The following is a 22,264-nucleotide window of genomic DNA, read 5'->3' as shown; positions in this document are numbered from 1 at the left end:
AATGAGCTTCTAATTTTAGTGTGTGCACCAGCAATAATAATAGACTTCATGAATATTTATGTTCCTGTTAGAAACTCAAGAGACACGGGAATGAGATGGGGAATACATTTGCACCATTATTGTACATGTGAATAGTGTATGTGGTCCCCACAAACCTGATCAGCATCTGTTTTCTTAATGTGTTATAAACAGGTTAAGATGTTGTAAGGGTTCTAACAAGACATTAACACATGAACTCGCGGTTTCAAATGGGTGCATGAAACTATGCATGTAAGCAGTAAATTGAATTCAGAGCATAAAATATTCAAATAGTAACACTCGCCAGCTTACCCATTGTGCCGCTTAGAGAAACACAATTCAATCACTCTGAAAGACGGGCTGTCTGCAGCTCTCCTGACAAACAAAACAGCTACTCCGACCTTCAGAACCACGGACAGCTCCACGTCCAGACACCAGCTGCTGAGAGCAATGTGAAGGTTACATCGGAGACTCGACCGACGACATCCGCTCCGGCAACAACGCAGTCTCTGCCCTAGTTTCTGTCATCAGTGTGATGTCAGAATCCAAACACTGAGGGGGTTTGACTGAAAAACACAGATTTCCAGCTCCAGCCGATCCATAAGAATCACTCTAGAGAAGCATGTGAATCGAACAACAACTCGCCTAATGATGTTATGCATCCCACCACCGCTGCATTAGTTAATCCATGACTCGGTCAGCCTGCCGTTTACATCACAGATTCATTTATATGCGGCAACCCCCTCGATCCAGCCTTAAGACAGAGCGACGCGGTAGCACCGAAAGCTGACTGAAAATGTCTCTGTTCCCATTAAGCACACTTTGTCATTCGTTGTGCGCTGTGACCACTCTTGTCGGCACTGGCATAGCAGTGAATTTTGTCCTCACTTAACTGCAAGAGGATGAAGTCACGGAGACAAAAATATGATGTGACGTTACAGGAACGGTCCCGTGTTCATGCCCGTGCGGTAACAATAATAATGTTCAATTCCATTTCTCTCCCAGAATAGGATTGAAAAAGCTCCAATCTCAGAGCAATTCTTATTCACATGGTTCTATGAATATATGATTTTTGCAACAATTTATTTGCAACTAGGCTTTCTTTAAATCTTAATCCCTGTCACGATAACAAACTATATAACTGCTCATATTTATTAGCTATGATACTGAAGACAAACTAAGTTTTGTGATACCTGATAAAATGTTTGCTTTCGCTTCCTTGGCTGCCATTGACAGTAATTGACGTTCAAACTAGGGCTGCAGCTATCGAATATTTCAGTAATCGATGAAATAGTTAGTTCGAATAATCGAGTTATCGGATAAGGAACATGAAAAATTAAAATACCTGAGCTGAGCCTCAAACGGTATTTTTTTTTTTTTTTTTTAAATGAGGATCGATGTACAACAAAAGACCAATTGGCTAATTTACATAGAAAAAGTCCGCTAGCTTAAATGCTATAAAATCCCTGTTTTTTTTTTTTACAATGCTCTTAAACAAATGGTTCAGACACATATTACCACAAAAAAACGGCTAAACATACCTATAAACTAAATTATGAATGCATTAAAAAACATTAGCTCAAACAAAAATTTAGCTTACGTTGGTCCTAACAGGGAGCAGTTGCATTCAGCCATGTGAAAAGAGGCAGACCACAGGGCAGTGTATCCACCCTAATCAATAAAACTAAATGCAAACACTTTCAAAATAAACATTACAACGCCTTTTTAATTAAACGAATACTCAAAGCAACAAAATTTAATTCGGATATTTTTTTTCTAATCAAATACTCGAGTTAATCGATTAATCGTTGCAGCACTAGTTCAAACCATTTTAACTGGAAGGACTTCCAAGTAAAGGTACTCTATTGTAAATGTATGTTGGATTTTGATAACAACATAGCAAAAATCATCTGCCCTAACATCAAGAATATCAAATGAAATGCAGGAGGCATTACCAAAGGACAATAGGCTAACCAGTGGTTCAATGGCATACAAATGTTGGCTGCCAGTTGAACCCATTCCTTGTATGAATTGACAATGTGACTGCTGACAAAAGTGACAGGATGAATACTGATGTCTTTTAGGAAATGTTAGCTGCTCATATTAATGCTAATGCTTCTAAAAATATAATGCAGCTACTGTAGATGCCTTGTAAAAGCATCACCAGCGATGTCCGTGGGTTCAAGACTTTTATGACTTTTAAAAATTATTGACACCACTGCAATTCTGTCAGATAATGCTCAATTTCTCCCAGAAAATGATTGCAATTAAAAATGCTCTGGTAGTAATATCTTCATTTATTTTGCTTGCAATGAAAAAATACAAAAGAGAATGAAAAAAAAATCAAATTATTATCATTTTACACAAAACTCAAAAAATAGGCCGGACAAAAGTATTGGCACCCTCAGCCCAATACTTGGTAGCACAACCTTTAGACAAAATAACTGCGAACAAACGCTTTGGCAAATTGCTCCAGGTATATGAGATTTGAAGGTTGGCTTCTCCAAACTGCCATTTTCAGATCTCTCCATAGGTGTTCTATGGGATTCAGGTCTGGACTCATTGCTGGCCACTTAAGAAGTTTCCAGTGATTTCTCTCATGTGTCTCTGATGGAGACACAGCTTTCTCACACTGGGCCCTACATTATGCTGCAAAAATTGTTGGTAGTCTTCAGACTTCATGCACACAGTCCAGCAGTTGAGTGCCAGGGGCAGCAAAGCAACCGCAAAACATCAGGGAACCTCCACCATGTTTGAGTGTGGGGACCGCGTTCTTATCTTTGAAGGCCTCGTTTTTTTGTTTTTTTTTTTTCCTGTAAACTCTCTGTTGATGCCTTTTCCCAAAAAGCTCTACTTTTGTCTCATCTGACCAGAGAACATTCTTTCAAAACATTTTTGGCTTTCTCAGGTAAGTTTTCACAAACTCCAGCCTGCTTTTTTTACAGTGCCCTTCATAATTATTGGCACCCCTGAAAAGAACTTTACTCATTGTCTGTGTAGTCCACCTCTTTTTCTCGCCTTTGGGAACTCATGGTTACTACATTGCGACAAATGGCTATTTGTACACCACATACAGTGTCCTCCATAATTATTGGCACCCCTGGTTAAGATGTGTTTTTTAGCTTCTAATATTGTTTTTATTCAAATATTATGGGACCTTAATGGAAAAAAAGAGAAAAATCCAACCTTCAATACAAGTGCATTCATGCAGTGGGGGAAAAATCCCACATAAAGAAAAAAATATTTGACATCAAATAATGTGTGTCACAATTATTAGCACCCCTGGTATTAATACTTTGTACAACCCCCTTTTGCCAACAAAACAAGCTCTGGGGACTGAGATGGCCATGGGAGGAGCTTGATTTTGTGTCTGGAGAACCATTTTTGTGTAGATTTGGCCATATGTTTAGGGTCATTGTCTTGCTGAAAGACCCAGTGATGACCCATCTTCAGCTTTCGGGCAGAGGGCAACAGATTTTGATTTAAAATGCCCTGGTATTTCAAAGCATTCATGATGCCATGCACCCTAACAAGGTTCCCAGGGCCTTTGGAAGCGAAACAGCCCCACAGCATCACTGACCCACCCCCATACTTCACAGTGGGTATGAGGTGCTTTTCAGCATGCACATCTTTCGTGGCACGCCAGACCCACTTAGAGTGTTTGTTGCCAAAAAGCTCAATCTTGGTCTCATCTGACCAAAGCACACGGTCACAGTTGAAGCCCCAATACCGCTTGGCGAACTCCAGTCGTTTGCGTTTATGATTTTGAGTGAGGAAAGGTTTTCTCCGTGCATGCCTCCCAAACAGCTAGTTAGCGTGTAGACAGCACCTCTAGAAAAAAAATAACAGTATTCTTGGCCCCTTAAAAAGTGAAAATCGCATTCAATTTTGTTGTTGTCATTCTTTCATTCCTTTTCCGTACCAGTTAAACCTCATGAGTCTTGCGGGGTGCTGAAGCCTATCCCAGCGAAGGGCGCCAGGCGGGATACACCCCGAACTCATTGCCAGCCAATCACAGGGAATAAGGAGACAAACAACTCTTCATGGTTTCACATTTACACCCAAAGAAAAATTTGGTATGTAACCTACCATGCATGTTTTTGGGATTTGGTATTGGAAACCGGAGTACCCAGAGGAAACCCAGGCAGATATGGGGAGAACCTGCAAATAGGGCTGCAGCTATTGATTATTTTAGTAATCGATTACTCTCTCTTAGAGTTAGTTTGAATAATCGAGTAATCGAATTAGGAACAAATTTTAGAAGATAAAACAAATGCGTGCTTCGATTGCACTTTCAAAAGAGTGTTAAATGCGAATACAAAATAATATTCCAGAGCATTTCTTCAAACTATGCAAAAATGCACTTTCATTTAAAAATAAATTAAAATACCTGATCTTAGTCTGAAATGGTATGAAAAAAAAATAATAATGAATGAATAAGGATCTAAGTACAAGACAAAAATTGGCTAACTTGCATGGCAAAAGTCCACTATCTTAAATGCTTATCTTTGTTTTTTCCAATGCTCTTAACAAATCGTTCAAACACATATTCCCAAAAGAGATGGCTAAATATAACTATAAATTACGAATGCATAAAACAACATTTTAGCTCAAACAAAAACCTGCCTTATGTTGGTCTTAACAGGGAGCAGCTGGATTCAGCCATGTTAAATGAGTTATGTCATATTCACTGTTGCCACTACATGGTGGTGTATCCACCCAATGTCATGTCATGTCATTTCCTGTTTTATTCTGAAGGCTTCACCCTCCTCTTGTCTTTGTACCTGCCCTTGCTCATGTCGCCTAATCGCCTATGTTTCCACCTGTTGCCCATTACCTCATGTGTATATATTGCCTGAGTTTCCCTTATCTCATGCAGAAGTGTTTTACAACCCATGTTGATCACGTCAGCCTTGTTTTTTAGTAATCACAGTTGTCTAGGTATTATCCTCCATTTGGAGTGCTTTGTGTTTGAATTTTTGATCTTAGTTGTGTTGGATTTTTCCTCCATTTGGAGTTTTTTATGTTTGATCTTTGCCTCATTCCCGCATGCCAGCGGAAGAACTTTTGTTTTCTAAAAAAAAAAGTTGTTTGCCGGTACTGCCAGCTGAGTCCGCCTTGTCATCTCAGTTTGACACCCAAATCAATAAAACTACATGCAAACACTTTCAAAACAAACCATTACAAAGCCTAAATTACTTTAGCTTGGTACACCAGACTCATCGCTGTCCCAGCTATTGAGTCGCTATTGAGCCACCATTCGGCGAATAAAATTTCCAGGGCGGAGCAAGCCACAGCAAACAGACAGCGGAGTGGACCAATCAGTGACGGGAGGATGTGACGTTAGTAAAGCGATGAGGGACTTGCGCGCGGAAGTAAACACACGAAGAGAGCAGAGGTTATTCAACATGGCTAGCGCGAGACAGACTGTTGTCAATGACTTGTGTCGATGTGTTTTTGGTAATTTAAAACTGAATTTACCGCGGATTGGAACATATTCTCGACTCTCCCGTTCGCCATCTGTGTTTTTGTGGAGACGACTTCCGGCGCTCAAGAGTGACGTTGCTCAATAAGAACACCTCACGCAAATAAACAAATCTGATTGGACGGATGATTTTGTACTTGCTCGACAGGCCGTTGATGGCCTGGGTCCCAGACTATTTTCACAGTGTTTGGAAAATACAGGGACAACAGTCTGGCCGTGCCAGGCAACAAATACTGAAAGCAGCAAAATGTGATTAGAAGATTTTTTCTAATCCAATTACTCGATTTAATCGATTAATCATTGCAGCACTAAATCTATGGTGTAAGCCCTTGATCTCAGAGCTGCGAGGCAGACGTGCTACACACTCAACCACCATGCTGCAGATTTAAATGTCAATAAAATATGAAATTAAAATGTGAAAGCCTGAAGATAGGGCACATCATGTTTGTTTAACTTCTAGCTGTCCTCAATGGTCCTTTAAAATTATAGACCACAACTGTAAACTAAGCAAACCGGTTATCATGAAAGGGACAACATTGCTCATCACACAAATTGGTACACTACGTGATTTTTGACAATAAAATATACTGTATTGACGTAATACTTGAAATGAAATTTAAATGTGCTATTGATGTTAAATAATCAAAATCAAGTACTGATAAATCTAAAAAAAATAAAAATTAGAATCCCTGCAAACATTCGATTGGACTTTGTGTTCCTACACTATTGTAAAAGATCAGGATTTCTATGCTCATCTAAAATTCCACACCAACTAAATGTTCCGTTGTACAATAAAAGAAAAAAGGGGGTAAGAAGCACATGTAGTGATTTCAATTTTTGCTTTAATCACAAATGACTTCCTCCCTGGAGACTGCAGGCTCCTTAGGCTCTTTTGAAGCTACATTAGAGAAAGCATGAGAAGACTGGTGGTGAACTCCACCAGGACATGCAGGCATTCTGAGGACTTCTTTCTTCAGAAAGTATGTATTCCAAGCTTGATTCATATGTGTTTATAATTTGTAAAAAAAAAAAAAAATGATGAGTGTTCACTGACGGAGCCTTCTGATTTCAGAGCCACATTACAACCCCTAGCAAAAAGTATGAAATCACCAGTCTCGAACGAGCACTCACTCAGACATTTTATCATGTAGAACAACCTCAGATAAAAAGCTTGAAAAAATAATGAATTAGTTCAAAAGTCCAACTCTTTAGCATTCAGAAACACTAAAAGAAATGAATAAAAACATTATGGTGGTCAGTAAATGTTACTTTTATAGAGCAAGTGCAGGGAAATATATATGGAATCACTCCATTCTGAGAAAAACATATGGAATCATGAGAAACAAAGAAATAACAACCAAACACACCTCTGTTATTTAGTAGTACCACCTCTGGCTTTTATGACAGCTTGCAGTCTTTAAGGCATGGACTTGATGAGTATTCTTCATCAATTTGGTGCCAACTCTCTTTGATTGCAGTTGCCAGATCATCTTTGCAGGTCGGAGCCTTGCTGTGGACCATTTTTTTCCCATTTCCACCACAGGTTTTCAATAGGGTTGAGATCTGGGCTATTTGCAGGCCATGACATTGACTGGACGAGTCTTTCTCCAAGGAATGCTTTAAAAGTTTTAGCTCTGTGGCATGATGCATTGTCATCTTGGAAAATGACAAACACATTTTCAATTGAAGGGATAAGAAAGCTGTCTAAAATTTCAATGTAAACTTGTGCATTTATTGAAGATTTAACCACAGCTACCTCCCCAGTGCCTTTCCCTGACATGCAGCCCCATATCATCAAGGACTGAGGGAATTTTGATGTTTTCTTCACGTAGTCATCTTTGTAAATCTCACTGGAACAGCACCAAACCAAAGTTCCAGCATCATTACCTTGTCAAGCGTTAAGAATCTGCATTTGACAAGGTGTCAAGAGTCAAGAATCTGCATTGGACGCGTCCAGTCAATGTCATGGCCTGCAAATAGTCCAGATCTCAACCCTATTGAAAACCTGTGGTGGAAATGGGAAAAAAATGGTCCACAGCAAGGCTCCGACCTGCAAAGGTGATCTGGCAACTGCAATCAAAGAGAGTTGGCACCAAATTGATGAAGAATACTCATCAAGTCCATGCCTCAGAGACTGCAAGCTGTCATAAAAGCCAGAGGTGGTCCTCAAAATGACTCAAAAGCACAGATTTTAACCTCTCTCTCAAGTCTTTATTTGGCACCGATTGACTGCGCAAAACCGGAGATATGATCCTTTTAATTTCATAATAGTAACTACAATAGAACTTTTCACTATTCAAACTAGGAACTATATTCTCCATTAGAGGGCACTCATGCTCTTTGAACGAATAATGCTTAATTTTTCTTGTTTTTCCCTCGCCGGAGTTCTTTTTTTTTTTTTTTTTTTTTTTTTTTTTTTTTTTTTTTTACTTAATGTGGTTATGTAATGTGTTATTGTAAAGCATCATTATCACAACAGTTTATATAGATAAGTTTGTGCTGAGAGAAAAAAAAAATAATATTGTTTAAAAAAAAATCAAACAAAAATAAGTGGTTAGTCGCAATGTTACTCATTACTTGAGTGTTCTTTTCACTGGATACTTTTGCTTGTACTTCAGTGCAATTTTTGGATGACTACTTTTATTCGAGTGATATTATTTTGAAGTAACGCTACTCTTACTGGAGTAAAATCTTTAGCTACTCTATCCACCTCTGAGAACAAGCGCTCTTTCAGCATGGTTGTCGCCATCTGTGAATGAGAGAAAGAGTAGACGGATAGGGAAAAGGGCAGATTCACCACTGCCCCCTGTTTCACTGAAAGTTAAATGGCTTGTCCACAATATGGTAGGGTATGGCAATCAAAGCATACATTCATCACACAAAAGTAGCACCAAAGCAACGTGATACACATCCAACATCCACTGCCTAACTATTCAAGTTGGAAAAGGAAGAGATGCAAATCAAAAACGAAATTTAGCCATCTTTTATGCCATTTACATGTTTCACAAATATAGTGCTGAAATTCCAAAAGTCAGAGCGCGCCAGTATTCATTTGAACCCACACCAACTAAAACAAAATCTAAACTTCCTTGACTCACAATAAACCCCACACATATTGTCATGCCACCTCTGCTGTCCACGCTAAAACCTGACAGTGGCGAGACTAGCATTGTTTGCTGTCAAGATGCTTAGAATACTAAACTAAAGATAATCTCTAGCAGTTTAAGTTTTCTGACCAAGTAGAGGGAAAAAATGTATACTGTGGTATTAAAGGGTTTGTGCACGCCTGATAATTTTGAAGATTTTCCTTTATAAATAACTGTCATGTTTGTGTGCGTTCTCAGTTCTGTTTTTTTTTTTCATTCAGCACCTGATTGAGCCAGATGGGCGAGGCTATGTGACACACCTGTAGCGCATTAGGAACGCTCAATAAAAGACGCCTGTCACCATCTGCAAGTGTCAAACTGTTACTTGCTTGCTTACCGCTGTGTGCGTCATCTCAAAATCTCTTGCCTTCTTACAGTTGTATTCTTTGTTATTACATTGTTGTTGTGCTGGCATTTTTGTTGGACTTTGTTTTTATTTATTTTTGCCGTTTCTGGCCACTGTTGCCTTCCCCTTGGTTCTCTCGTCATTTTTGTTTGCATTTTTCTCACGTGTTCTTTCATGCTCCCTTAGTTCTCGTTTTGTATGTTCATAAATACTACAAACTTCCAAATCTGTGTTTGGATCCATATTTGACGACTTACCATTTCATAACAATAACTGGTTGCATGGATGAGCAGTTCCAGTGAAAATGAGCAGTTCCAGTGAAATATAAAAAATAGCTGACAACACAGTAACATTTGAGGGGTGTAAACAAGTGTATAGGTGTTACGGACAGTGTGTATTCATTATTTAAACTAACTAAGACAGGTGCAAAAAATTGGGCACCCTTGTGTTTCTTGATTTGACCTTAAGCACTAGTTATTGGAAGACAAATGTTGTTTTTAAGATCGCTGACACGTGACCTAAATACACAGGTAAAGCCAAGGGTACTTGTATTAAAGATGGCCATTTGTAAGTGTTTCTCATCTCTTGTTCTCAAAAGACTGGCATCATGGGAGCCCCAAAACAACTCTTAAAAGACCTCAAAACAAATATTGTTCAACAACATGGTTTATGGGAAGAATACAAGGAGCTAGCTCACAGATGTCAGCTGTCAGTTTTTACTTTGGGGAATATAGTGAGGAAATGGGAGACCACAGGTACAGTTCTAGTTAAGACCTGAAGTGTCAGGCTAAGAAAAAGCTCGTATAAAACGAGACGAAGGATGGTGAGAACCTATCCACTGACCAGCACCAAAGACGTAAAAGATAAAGGTGCTGCAGATGGCGCACTTTGCACAAGATGGTTTATGGGAAAATAATGCTGAAGAAGCCTTATCTGCGAGGTTCATTTTGGAATAAGGTACTGTGGATTGATGAAATTACAATGGAGCTATTTGGACATAACAAGCGTCATTATGCATGGAATATGAAGAACACAACATTCCAAACAAAACAAACACTTGCTACCCACAACAACATTTTGTTGGTTTCCATCATGCCGTGGGGCAGTGTGGCTAATGCACGTACTGGCAATCTTGTGAAAGTTGACTCTTGAATGCTCAGTATCAGCAGATTCTTGAAAACAAGGTTCAAAAATCACTGACAAAGTTGAAGTTGCGGTAGGGCTCGATACTTTAATAAGACAACGACCCTGAACACTAATCAAAATTTACAAAGGCATTAATAGAGAAAAAAAACACAACATTCTAAAATGGCCACCTCAGTCCCCAAATCTCAATATTATTGAAAACTTGTAGTGCGATTTAAAGCGAGCTGTCCATGCTCAGAAACCAACAAACCTGACTGGAGATGGTTTGTAAAGATGAATGGTCCAAATACCTTCATCTAGAATCCAGACCCTCATTTGAAGCTATATAGAGCCTTTAGATGCTGTTATTTTTGCAAAATTCATGCACCTGGCTTCTTTTGTTTCAATAAGTATTGCACACTTTCTATCACGCCATAACGTCTTTCACCTCTCAAATATTAATGTTTTTCTGCTATTTTACTGCTTTTCTGCTATCTTTAACTGAAATTGTAAAACTGTAAAACCAAATATCTATGAAGACAAATCATGAGAATTATCAGAGCTGCCCAAACCTTTTCATACTATTGTTTATATCTGCATGTGTTTATGTTGAAATAAAAGTTATTTAGTTGTTTCAATTGACTGCGATATGAGGTGCTAATGTATGTTAGCCTAGCTAAGATGTTTCCATTTGTATGTTTGCAATGGTTTCAATTGACTGCGATATGAGGTGCTAATTTATGTTAGCCTAGCTAAGATGTTTCCATTTGTATGTTTGCATTAGGCTTGAAGCAAGAACTATTTCATTTGGAAACAGTTGCCATTCTACTAAACCGAATGCTTTAAGTTCAGTAAAGTCAGAATGCAAACACTAATACAAAAATTGTCATACCTACAATAAGAATTAATTATAACCAGTACTTAATACTCGCAATGGGAAAAAATGTTGCTTATGTTGGCATTAACCATGTCCTTCAGCAAAGCAAATCTGAATATTGATCTGAATGTTTTTCATGTGCTTCATTAATTTATAAGCATATTGGGCTCTATTATCATGTCTAGGGCAACACTTGTGCCTTGTTAGACTCTGCAACTAAGCATGCCAGACAGGGTTTAAGGAATGAAATGCACCAAATATGAAACTGGAGTATCTGTCTGCCAGCAAATGCGATCTACCAAAATCCTGTTTAAATTAGGGGTCTGTGGTTTATAATCTGTTTTTAAAAGATGTATTCATTTCACTTTCCAATGTAAATGGACTCTATGATTCTAAAAAAAAATGTATTGTGTTATGTATATAAAGAACTATGCACGTGAGTGTGTACATGCATCTTACAAATGTGCTTGAATGAAAGCAAAATGTCAAGTCTTGTAGCTGTTTGTCTACGTTGATGTATCCATTCATGAGATTCTATTTTGCACATCGCATTAATATTTATCACCAGCATCCACAATGTGCATTGATGGCTGACCTTGAGTGTATAAAGGCCACGGCACAACTGAGTGATCGCTGTCATTGCCGATATTCACTTAGTGGTACTTCCCAACGACTCTAAGCCAACTTTCCAAACCCGTCCAATTACACCTATTAAATGCATCCTTTTATGTTTTCCTAATTAGTAGAAAAATCAAATCCTAAATGACATACCATGATAAAACAACATTTTTGATGAATCTAAACCTTGATGCGCATCTGTTTATACTGTACATACAGTAAGAAAAATAAGTATTTGAACACCCTGCGATTTTGCAAATGCTCCCACTTAGAAAAGGGCAGGTTTGAAATTTTCATAGTAGGTTCTTGTCCACTGTGACAGACAATCTAAAGAAAAAAACATCCAGAATTTACAGTATATGAATTTTTAACAATTTATTTGTATTATATTGCTGCAAATGAGTATTTGAACACCTGTCTATTAGCTAGAATTGTGAGCCTCAATGACCTGTTAGTCACCTTTACAAAGTCCAACCAATAAGTATAGTGGAGGTTTACCTTTTTAGTCTGAGTTTTTGACCTGTTTGAGGCACTCAGCTGCATATAAACACCAGTCCACCCCATACAGTCAGGAATATTCCAGTTACTAACATAGAGCATGTCCAAAGACAACAGAGATAGAATTGTAGACCTCTACACGGGTGAAAAGGGTTACGGGGCAATTTTCAAGCAGCTTGGTGATATAAGATCCACCGTTGGAGCAATTATTAGAAAATGGAAGAAGCTAAACATGACTGTCAATCTCCCTCGGACTGGGGCTCCATGCAAGATCTACCTCGTAGGGTCTCAGTGATCCTCAGAATGGTGAGAAATCAGCCAAGAACTACACAGGAGAAGCTGGTCAATGACCTGAAAGAAGCCGGGACCACCATTTCCAAGGTTACTGTTGGTAATACACGAAAACATTATGGTTTAAAATCCTGCATGGAATGGAAGGATTCCATGGTTAAACCAGCACATGTCCTTGCCCATTTTAAGTTTGCCAATGACCATTTGAATGATCCAGAGAAGCCACAGGAGAAAGTCATGTGGTCATATGAGATCAAAATTATATTCTTGGTTTTAATTCCACTCATAGAGTTTGCAGAAAGAAGAATGATGAGTACCATCCGAAGAACACCATCCCTACTGTGAAGCATAGGGGTGGTGCCATCAAGCTTTGGGGGTGTTTTTCTGCACATGGGACTGGACGACTGCACTGTATTAAGGAGAGGATGACCAGGGCCATGTATTGTGAGATTTTGGGCAATAACCTCCTTCCCTCTAGCCCGGAACTCCAGCGTCACCGCTGTTCCAAAGGTAGAGTCTGGTGACTGTTCCGCGGATCAAATTCCCAGCGCGAAGCAAGCCACAGCAAACAGACAGCGGAGTGGACCAATCAGCGACGGGCGGACATGGCGCTGGTAAAGCGACAAGAAACTCTAGCGCGAGGACGTAAACATTCGAGGAGAGCGAAGAACGGAGAAGTTTATTCAACATGTCTAGCGCGAGACAGACTGTTGGTTTTAGCAACTAAATGTGTTTTTGGTTATGTAAAACTGAATTTACCGTGGATAGGAACATATTCTCGGCTCTCCCTTTCTCCATACGTTTTGTTGTAGAGATGACTTCCGACGCGCAAGAGTGACATTGCTCGTTAAGAACACGTCACGCAAATAAACGAATCTGATTGCACAGACGATTTTGTTCGGTCTCGAGAGGCCAATAAGGAGCTGGGTTCCAGACTCTATAGCTGGAACAGCGGTGAGTCTGGAATTCCAGGCTACCTTCCCTCAGCTAGAGCATTCAAAATGGGTCGTGACTGGGTCTTCTAACATGACAATGGCCCGAAGCAGACAGCCAGATTTACCTTCGCAAAAAGCATATCAAGGTTCTGGAGGGGCCTAGTCAGTCTCCAGACGCGAACCCAATAGAAAATCTTTGGAGGAAGCTCAAACTCAGCACATAGACTTCATAATGAAGTATATGCTCCGTGTTTCTCAATGACAGCCCAGATACCTGATTGATCTAGAGAAGATCTGTGTGGAACAGTGGCGCAAAATCCCTGCTGCATTCTGTGCAAACTTGGTAAAAAGCTACAGGAAACCTTTGACCTCTGTATTTGTAATCAAAGGCTATTGTACCAAATATTAACATTGATTGTCTCAGGTGTTCAAATACTTATTTGCAGCAGTATAATACAAATACATCGTTAAAAAAAATCATAGACTGATTTCTGGATTTTTTTCTCTAGATTGTCTCTCACAGGGGACAAGCACTTACCCTGAAAATTTCAAGATTGTCTCTCACAGGGGACAAGCACCAAACCTGAAAATTTCAAACCCGCCAATTATTTCTAAATGGGAGAACTTGCAAAATTGCAGGGTGTTCAAATACTTATTTTCCTCATAGTATATAACAACAAAAAGATGACAAATCATGTGCTCTTCTGGTATTTTCATTCTAATCTTTGTCCTACACTAGTTACACTTGCAAACAGGTCCATGACCATCACAACGTATGGGCTCTAAACAACATCACAATTGATTTGATTTGAAAAAGGATATGCTTTAGATAAGGACTTTCACCCTTTATTGTACCGTATTTACCTCCAGATCTGGTGAACAGCTTGGAAATGTGTGTCTCACACCTCTTTATGGATCAAAAGTAATGGGACAACAAGTCCATCCATGCATCCTTTCTCTGTATAGCTTATTCTCACTATGGAAATGTGTATTTGTAGTCTATCCCTGCTGACCTACAAAGAGAAGCAGGGTATACCCCGAAATGTTCATCCCCGGTGATGCGTTGCCAGGCCTCTATTGCAACTGTCTTAAATTCCTGCTTATAATTGAATGATTTTCAGTTCGGTTTTGTCTTCAAATCATGAAATCCATTCTCAATCAGACTGAGGTAAATCGAATGACTGAATTGGGCAATGGATATGGCTCCACTTCTTTGTTTTAAAAGTTCTTTGGTTGCCTTTGCAGCAGGCTTCAGATCATTGTCCATTTGCACTATGAAGTGCTGTTTAATGTGTTCTGAAACATTCGGCTGAAGATGAGTGTGTAATAATGGCTGAAACACTTCCGAGTTCATCCTGCTTTTGTCAGCAGTCACTTCTTTAATAAATGCACAGCAACCCGTTTCAATTGCAGCCATTAAAGACCACGCAGCCAAGGAAGAGCTGAGCAGTCAATTGTCTCATTAGTTTGGCCCCTCAAAAAGTGGGAGGTAAACATCTAAACTGTTGTAATTCCTAAACCGTTCACCTAATTTGGAGCACTGTCCCAATATGTGTGCCCCTGACTTGAACGATACCACGTTAGTTCAATCGTATATCTATTGTTGAACTTCATATAAGCAGATGAGAGGTTCACTTGATGTTTGACCAGACTTTTTAGATCAGGCTTGGTGAGATAAATTCCAAAAAATAACATAAACCGCATACTATAGTTTGGGCTATTACATTCATCCTAGCAATAGGTGATAAACTCACAGACACTGCTGTTTAGTGTCATTGTTGTTGTTTGTATTATATATTGCTTTTGGCTGCTGTATGTGCATGAGTACATCTCAGCAATGTAACAACAACGCTACAGACACAATCCCAGCAAATGCAGAAAAGAATGTTGCTAACCACTTTGTCCTCCTGTTGCAATTCATTGAAAGCAGGAATGCAGCAGATAAAATAGAAAAAGGAAAAGGGTGTAAAAACAAAGGAAAGCATGGGGAGCAATAAAGATTGTAAATGCCACAAATAATGTAGGTTGTGGCAATGAGATTGGATGAAGTAGTTAATAGAAACATTTAAGCTTATGAGCAAAATATAAACCCAACCCATACAAAACTCTGTTTGCTTGTTGTCATGTTGTTATTTTTTCCAGTTTTTGAATCTTGCGGGTTTTGGTGTCAAGTACATAGATAAAGAGCAAGGGTGGAAAGTAACTAAGTATGTACATGAATTAAAGTTCCTGTAACTAAGTCGTTTCTTTTCATGTAACTTGTAATTTTTCTTTTTTTTTTTTTTTTTTTTCAACCCAGTAGTTTTACGTTTACTCCAATAAATTGTCATGCGATTAATTTACTCAATTACATTTTAAAACGCTTCTCAGGTGGAGAATAAAAAAGGAGAAATAGTTCCCTCCAGTGGTAAACTAAAGTAGAACAACTCCAGCTAAAATCAGAATGAATTATGAAAATAAAGCTGAAATCTAACACATTGAGCTAACAGCAAACATAATCAAAACAAAAGTATTGCAGACAGTCTCTTGTCGAGTATAAAAACATGAGTTACTGTGAGAGACACCATTGGCTCAATTCCCAGATTATGATTTCACTGTGTAGCGCAGGGAGGAATTTGCCTGTGGGCAGGACATCTGTATGTGTGTCCTTATAAATGGTAAATTCCAAGCATGCAAACCAGCATTACCTTATTTGACCGCAGAGACACTCGTCCTCCGCACCGAGCACAGAATTTCGTTTGGCAATATGAACAGAGGTGGCCACAGCCATCAGCAAACTTGGTTTTGTGGCATATCCCGCAGGTTGGGGCTTCGCTCTTCTGTTCCTGAGCCGGTTTTGTTTCGTCCCCCATCTTCTTGACTTGGTCCTTGTATGATTCAAACTGCTGGTGCAACTTCCTGTTGGCAGATAGGAGGACACATGTTAAACATTTATAATAAAGGTTGAAACACTGGGGTTGAGAGAAACGTCATTGCGTCCAATAGAGTTGTGTTAGAGTCTTTCAGATTGATAATGTTTTAAATAAAATTTTTATTGTTAGGGCTGTTTTTTTGTTGTTGTTGTTGTTTTGTTTTTGTTTTGTTTTTTTGTGATCAGTGAAAACTTTCACTGATCACACCCGACCTTTATCACTGTTCTGAATTCACTTAAAATATTCTACTTTTAACAATCAAACAAATGCAATGTTGTAGTAGTGATACTTTTTCTTAGAAAATGTACCGCTAATTTCATCACAGTGTCTCTCCAACACTATAACAAGGTGGGAGGAAAAAACACCCAAGAGCTTGAACATAAAACGCAAATGACAGTAAGGCTACAGTTTCTGTCAAAGACAACAGACTTGCTTTTTTTAGTGCTTTATACCAAGGGCGTAGGTTTGGTCTCAACATTGGTAGGGATGGTATAACACCATAACATGCATGCACACTTTTTGTTCGAGATGAGACATTAACAAGACCAAAAAGATTGGGTGAACGGGGGTCAGGGCTACATTTCTCACTAATATGAACCTAATTTATTGATATGCTAAATCAAGGGTGCTTCTTGCTCACATTTTTCTGGTTCAATAGTTTCCACCAGAGTTCACTACATTTCTCATAGTTTAATTAACGTTAACAGTAGAACAAAAAAACAGAAGGACACTTCTCTCTAAACAAGTTCCTACTCTAGTTTTGCAGGTTAGCAAATTCACATGGTCTAATTTTATGCTAACTTTGATCCACGTCGGACTTTCAGTAGCAAAATTAGAGGTGTGTTTCCCACCACCACAACATTTGCGTCTTTTTAAATTACTTACAGTGGCTGCTGCTGGCCAAAACATTTTTTTTAATAACCCTCGTCTTGTAAGGAGGCGGAGGAAGCGGCATGTTGTCGACATGCATTTTAGTCATGGCATAAGCGGATTAAGCCACCGGGGGGCCAGGGGGGACCAGGCCCCCCGGTGGCAAAATAATGTCATTACATGTAATTTACTTTACTATATATGATTTTAAAATGAAGAATTTTCCAGTAAAATATTGTCTATAAAAGTTGTAAAGCAATAAAACAAACAACAAAAATGAATGAAATGAACAAAAAAAAATTATAATGGGTCAAAATTATTTTTCAAACAGATCATGTGACAATTGTAATGATATGAGCAAATTGTAGCTGCATGTTCGATTAGTAATGTCTGCTCTTCACAGCACATGGAAGTCAGAGATACACAGCGAGCTCGAGACAGCTGATAAAAAGCCCGCCAGTGGACAGTTAATGTTGATGATAACTCTCTTCTGTTCTGCAAGTAAAGATCTGTCAGTCAACCATTTCAGTAAGTTGTTTTATTCAAGAAACCCACAAAGTAACACAACTACCACCTTAGACGGTCATTTGCTTTGCTTAGCCAAAACCACCTGAGGAATGAAGAGGCAAGATGGATATATTTAATTTTTTCAAACCTAAGCTTTCAAAAGCGACAACAACTATTGAGCAAGAACCAAGGACCATGAAAAGCCAGAGAGCACTGCCAAAATGGTGAGCGGAGTGTCAATTTGCCCCACTAAAGACGCTAATTGTACAACAAATTTTGCACCTTTATAATATTTTGCTCCCAAAGCTGTTGTGGCGGTGAATAAGCCCACTTTTACATTCAATTGGATTCTCAATTTTACCCACAAGTAACATCGTAAACATACATGTTCCACACGAATATGGCGCAAATGAACGCTTAACTAGACGTTGATGACGTAAACAGGGATAGAGCGGCGTGCAGTTGTTGTGTGTAGCTAACATGGCAGAATGTGTCTGAGGAGAACTTTTCTATATGTCCGTCCATGATCAAACGTAAGTAAATATTCCTTTATTTAAAGAAAGTTTGTAGTGTTTACTTTGTAACCGCTGTATTTGCAGCCATTTTTAAAACAAAGTTGCAATTTCTGATGAGGTGAAAAATTTGACAGAACACCTGTTAACACCGGCAGGCATACCATATTCAATGGATGACAATCTTGGTGAAAAGTATAACTGTCCTAAGCAGCCTGATTTAGAATTCCCCTCAAAAATGATGGGAAACAAACAAACAAACAAAAAAAACGCTTATTTTCAACTTATTATTCTAATTATTCTTGGAAGTTAATTTTATTGCTGAAACTGTGTTTCGGGTTCATCAACAAGTTGTCAAACTCCGCCACTGTGTGTGTGTTTTGAACATAATGAAAATAATTCACTTAATAATGGTATAGGGTCAATCCTAACAACATATGGGAAGACAATCTAAATTACCTGTAAAGCTGAACTCATTCTATAATGCATATAAGTTTGCTTAAAGGTTGGTGGGGACAAGTTGAGCATCCTGAAATGTTGGTAGTGTTAAGTTCCTACTGTCCCTATATAAACCTACGGCCTAACTTCATACGTCACATCTGCCTATATGCATTACCACCGTTGTACTTTAGATGGCCCCCTACTGATACGCAACGCGTGATCTTTTGCAGAAGATGCTGAACTCTTGACATGTCCTGAGAGGCTTCTGAAAACACATGGCTCTTCACATGCATTTTGTATGACACATGTCAATTGAGCGTCTCCTTAGAAACTAAACACTGGGCTGACTTCATAATATGGCGATTAGAATTGGTTTCGCCCCACATATCCCCTGCAACATTCATTAGTGCTTGTGAATTATTGAGTAGTGCTATCCTTTTACCACATACAGGTCTGTGTTTGAGTGAAACGTGCTTCCTTTACCCTCAGCCGGTGCTTTGGAGCCTAAGTATAGCAGCCATCTACACTACCTGACTAGTAACCCGTGTGCGCATGTGTGTGCACGCTTTTGTTTGTGTGCATGTGGCATCAAAACATGTGGGTGTGCCAGCAGCGTGCCCCTCGTTGCACTGCGGGATTAGAAGTGCCGCAGCCTTTGTGTGATAACCCAGCAGAGATTAGTGTGTCGCCTTGTTTAACAGATCGCACTAAATCTCATTTGCTGACAGAAGGTCTGATAACAAGGTGACGAAAACTGTAATGCAAGTTAAATGGCCGCTGTCAAATTGGATCAGGGAATTAAACTACAAACACCCTTGTTATCCTACAACTTCATCTGCTATTTCATTCAAATGTAGATAATCTTGTTTTGATCCGCCAAGGTGTGGCCGGCCTTGTATCAACAGAGAGTTGTCTGGGGATTTAACCCATTTAACATAGGCAATGGCTACTACGCCAATGACTACAACTACACAACACAAAGCACCAATTTACCAACAAATTATACTGTAATCACACATTTGAGTAGAAATCATTAGCCCTCAAAAAATTGTCAAGGCGGTATTAATAAATTATTTACATACTGTACTAGTATATTGCAATATTGTCACAGCTTGAGTTCGGTACCCACTCATTGATGGATGCGTGCATGAATGATTGTCTCTCTGGGTATGTGTCCTGTGAATTCTTGGGAGTTTTCAAAGTTTCAAGATTCCCATTGGAATTCAGGGTAATTAATGGGAATGAAGCATGAATCTACAGAACTGATACAGTATTTTTCTGACTATAAGTCACACCTGAGTATAAGTCGCACCAGCCATAAAATGCCCAACGAAGAGGGAAAAAAAACATATATAAGTCGCACCTGAGTATAAGTCGCATTTTGGGGGGAAATTTAGTTGATAAAATCCAACTCATAGAACAGGTATGTCATCTTGAATGGCAATTTAAAATGAAAATACAATAGAGAACAACATGCTGAATAAGTGTACAGTATGATAATGTTACATGATGCATGAACAACGAAATGCGAACATAGCCAGTATATTAACGTATATAGCTATTGAGAGTTATTCAGATAACTATAGCACAAACAACATACTAACAAGTTTACCAAACCATCGGTGTCACTCCAAAACACCAAAATAACATGTGAAATGATATAATAACGTGTTATAATTTCATACATAAGTCGCTCTGGAGTATAAGTCGCACCTCCAGCCAAACTATGAAAAAAACTGCAATTTATAGTCCGAAAAATACGGTATTTGGCTCTAAACAGGGTATACATACAAGTAGTTGGGGAAATTATCTTTCAGCAAAACTGCAGAAAAATGTCAGTAACCAGATTAACTATATTACAGATTTACCTTTACTCATGAGCAGAGGTGTGTAGTAACCAGTGTTGTTAGTCTTACTTTAAAAAGGTAATTAATTACAGTTACAAATTGCTTCTCCTAAAAAGTAATTGAGTTAGTAACTCAGTTACCTGAATGTAAGAGTAATTAGTTACAAGGTACAAGTATCAAAGCACTTCAGTAGGAAGTCTGTGGGAAGGTAAAACTGTGTGGAGAATGGCCGATTCCAGACCTTGGGGGACCTGCAGAAACCTGGAAATGGGCTACAGGTGCCGCATTCCCCAGGTCAAGCCACTTTTGAACCTGCAATCGCGCCAGAAGCACCGGACCTGGGCTACAGAGAAGCAGCACTGGACTGCTGCTCAGTGGTCCAAAGTACTTTTTTCAAATGAACGCAAATTTTGCATGTCATTCGGATATCCAGGTGCCAGAGTTTGGAGGAAGACTGGGGAGAAGGAAATTCCAAAATGCCTGAAGTCCATTGTCAAGTACCCACAGTCAGTGATGGTCTCGGGTGCCATGTCAGCTGCTGGTGTTGGTCTACTGTGTTTTATCAAGGCCAGGGTCAATGCAGCTAGCTATCAGGCTAGCACTTCATGCTTCCATCTGCTGAAAAGCTTTATGGAGATGAAGATTTCATTTTTCAGCACGACCTGGCACCTGCTTACCAACCTGCTTACTATTTACCAAAACCACTGGTAAATGGTTTACTGACCATGGCATTACTGTGCTCAATTGGCCTGCCAACTCTCCTGACTTGAACCCCATAGAGAATCTGTGGGATATTGTGAACAGGAAGTTGAGAGACACCCGACCCAATACTGTGGATGAGCTTAAGGCCACTATCGAAGCATCTTGGGCCTCCATAACACCTCAGCAGTGCCACAGGCTGATTGCCTCCATGCCACGCCGCATTGAAGCAGTCAATTCTGCAAAAGGATTCCCGACCAAGTATTGAGTGCATAGCTGATGTAATTAATTGAAGGAGGGGTTTTTTTTGTATTAAAAAACACTTTTTTGACTTTTTTGCCAAAATCATCAATATTAAAACAATAAAAGGCTGGAACTACTTCAGTTTTGTGTAATGAATCTATAATGTGTGAAAGTTTAATTTTTATCAGTACATTACAGAAAATAATTAACTTTATCACAATATGCTAATTTTTTGAGAAGGACTAGTATAGGTGAGACTGCCTATCAGTGATCACATGATGTTCACTGTACTGTCTCATGCTAGCATCATTAGCAGTGACGCGTTGCCAGTAACATGAGTCTCTTATTGGTACATATGGCACAATATGTCAATTAAGCTTGGGTGAACCACACACACTGCCATGGAGATTCACTGCCATGAAGATTATGTTTGTGCTGTTCAATTGGTGTACTCTAATTAATACTATTGGTAACTAAGTAGATAAAGTAGATTAATAAAACATTTTGCCACTGATTGAACAAGAAGTTCAATTAAACTACTTTAGATCAATCGTAACCATGATGGGACAAGAGCATTACGTTGCAATTTCTTTAATTAATTGAATGATGCGGTAAAAAAATGTATTTAAATTATATTTACCATTACCATTGTATTTATACAATACATAATACAATTATGTAATATACAATAATAATAATAAATACAATGATATTGTATTTAAACATGGGCGTTGGACAGAATAATAATGCTTAGTTTAACATTGCCAGTTATTGTCGGTAATTTTATGTCATACAGGAAACACCAATTGGCCAAATTTGAGAAATTTCCCATTCAGCAGAGGTCCAATTGTCAGAATACATTTGTGGTATGACATGCTTCTACAGTAATGAGAT

At 38.9% G+C, this 22,264-nt stretch overlaps 1 protein-coding gene across 26 annotated transcripts in view; it reads right to left on the bottom strand.

Annotated features, from left to right (window-relative positions):
- The window catches only part of rims2a (regulating synaptic membrane exocytosis 2a), a 253,884-nt gene that overhangs the window by 190,109 nt on the left and 41,511 nt on the right, over nt 1-22,264 (bottom strand). For 25 of the 26 annotated variants that reach the window (XM_057834860.1, XM_057834861.1, XM_057834866.1 and 22 more), the window contains one exon: nt 16,027-16,237. In XM_057834860.1, coding sequence (XP_057690843.1) covers nt 16,027-16,237 — 211 coding nt within the window. Of the gene's footprint in view, nt 1-330; nt 6,874-16,026; nt 16,238-22,264 lie in introns of those variants that run through there. The other variant, XM_057834873.1, reaches the window with a different exon arrangement.

Source organism: Corythoichthys intestinalis, chromosome 4, assembly GCF_030265065.1.
Source record: "Corythoichthys intestinalis isolate RoL2023-P3 chromosome 4, ASM3026506v1, whole genome shotgun sequence".
NCBI classification, from domain to species: domain Eukaryota; kingdom Metazoa; phylum Chordata; class Actinopteri; order Syngnathiformes; family Syngnathidae; genus Corythoichthys; species Corythoichthys intestinalis.
Note: the sequence above shows the minus strand (reverse complement) of the source record. Positions and strands in the feature narration are given on the sequence as shown.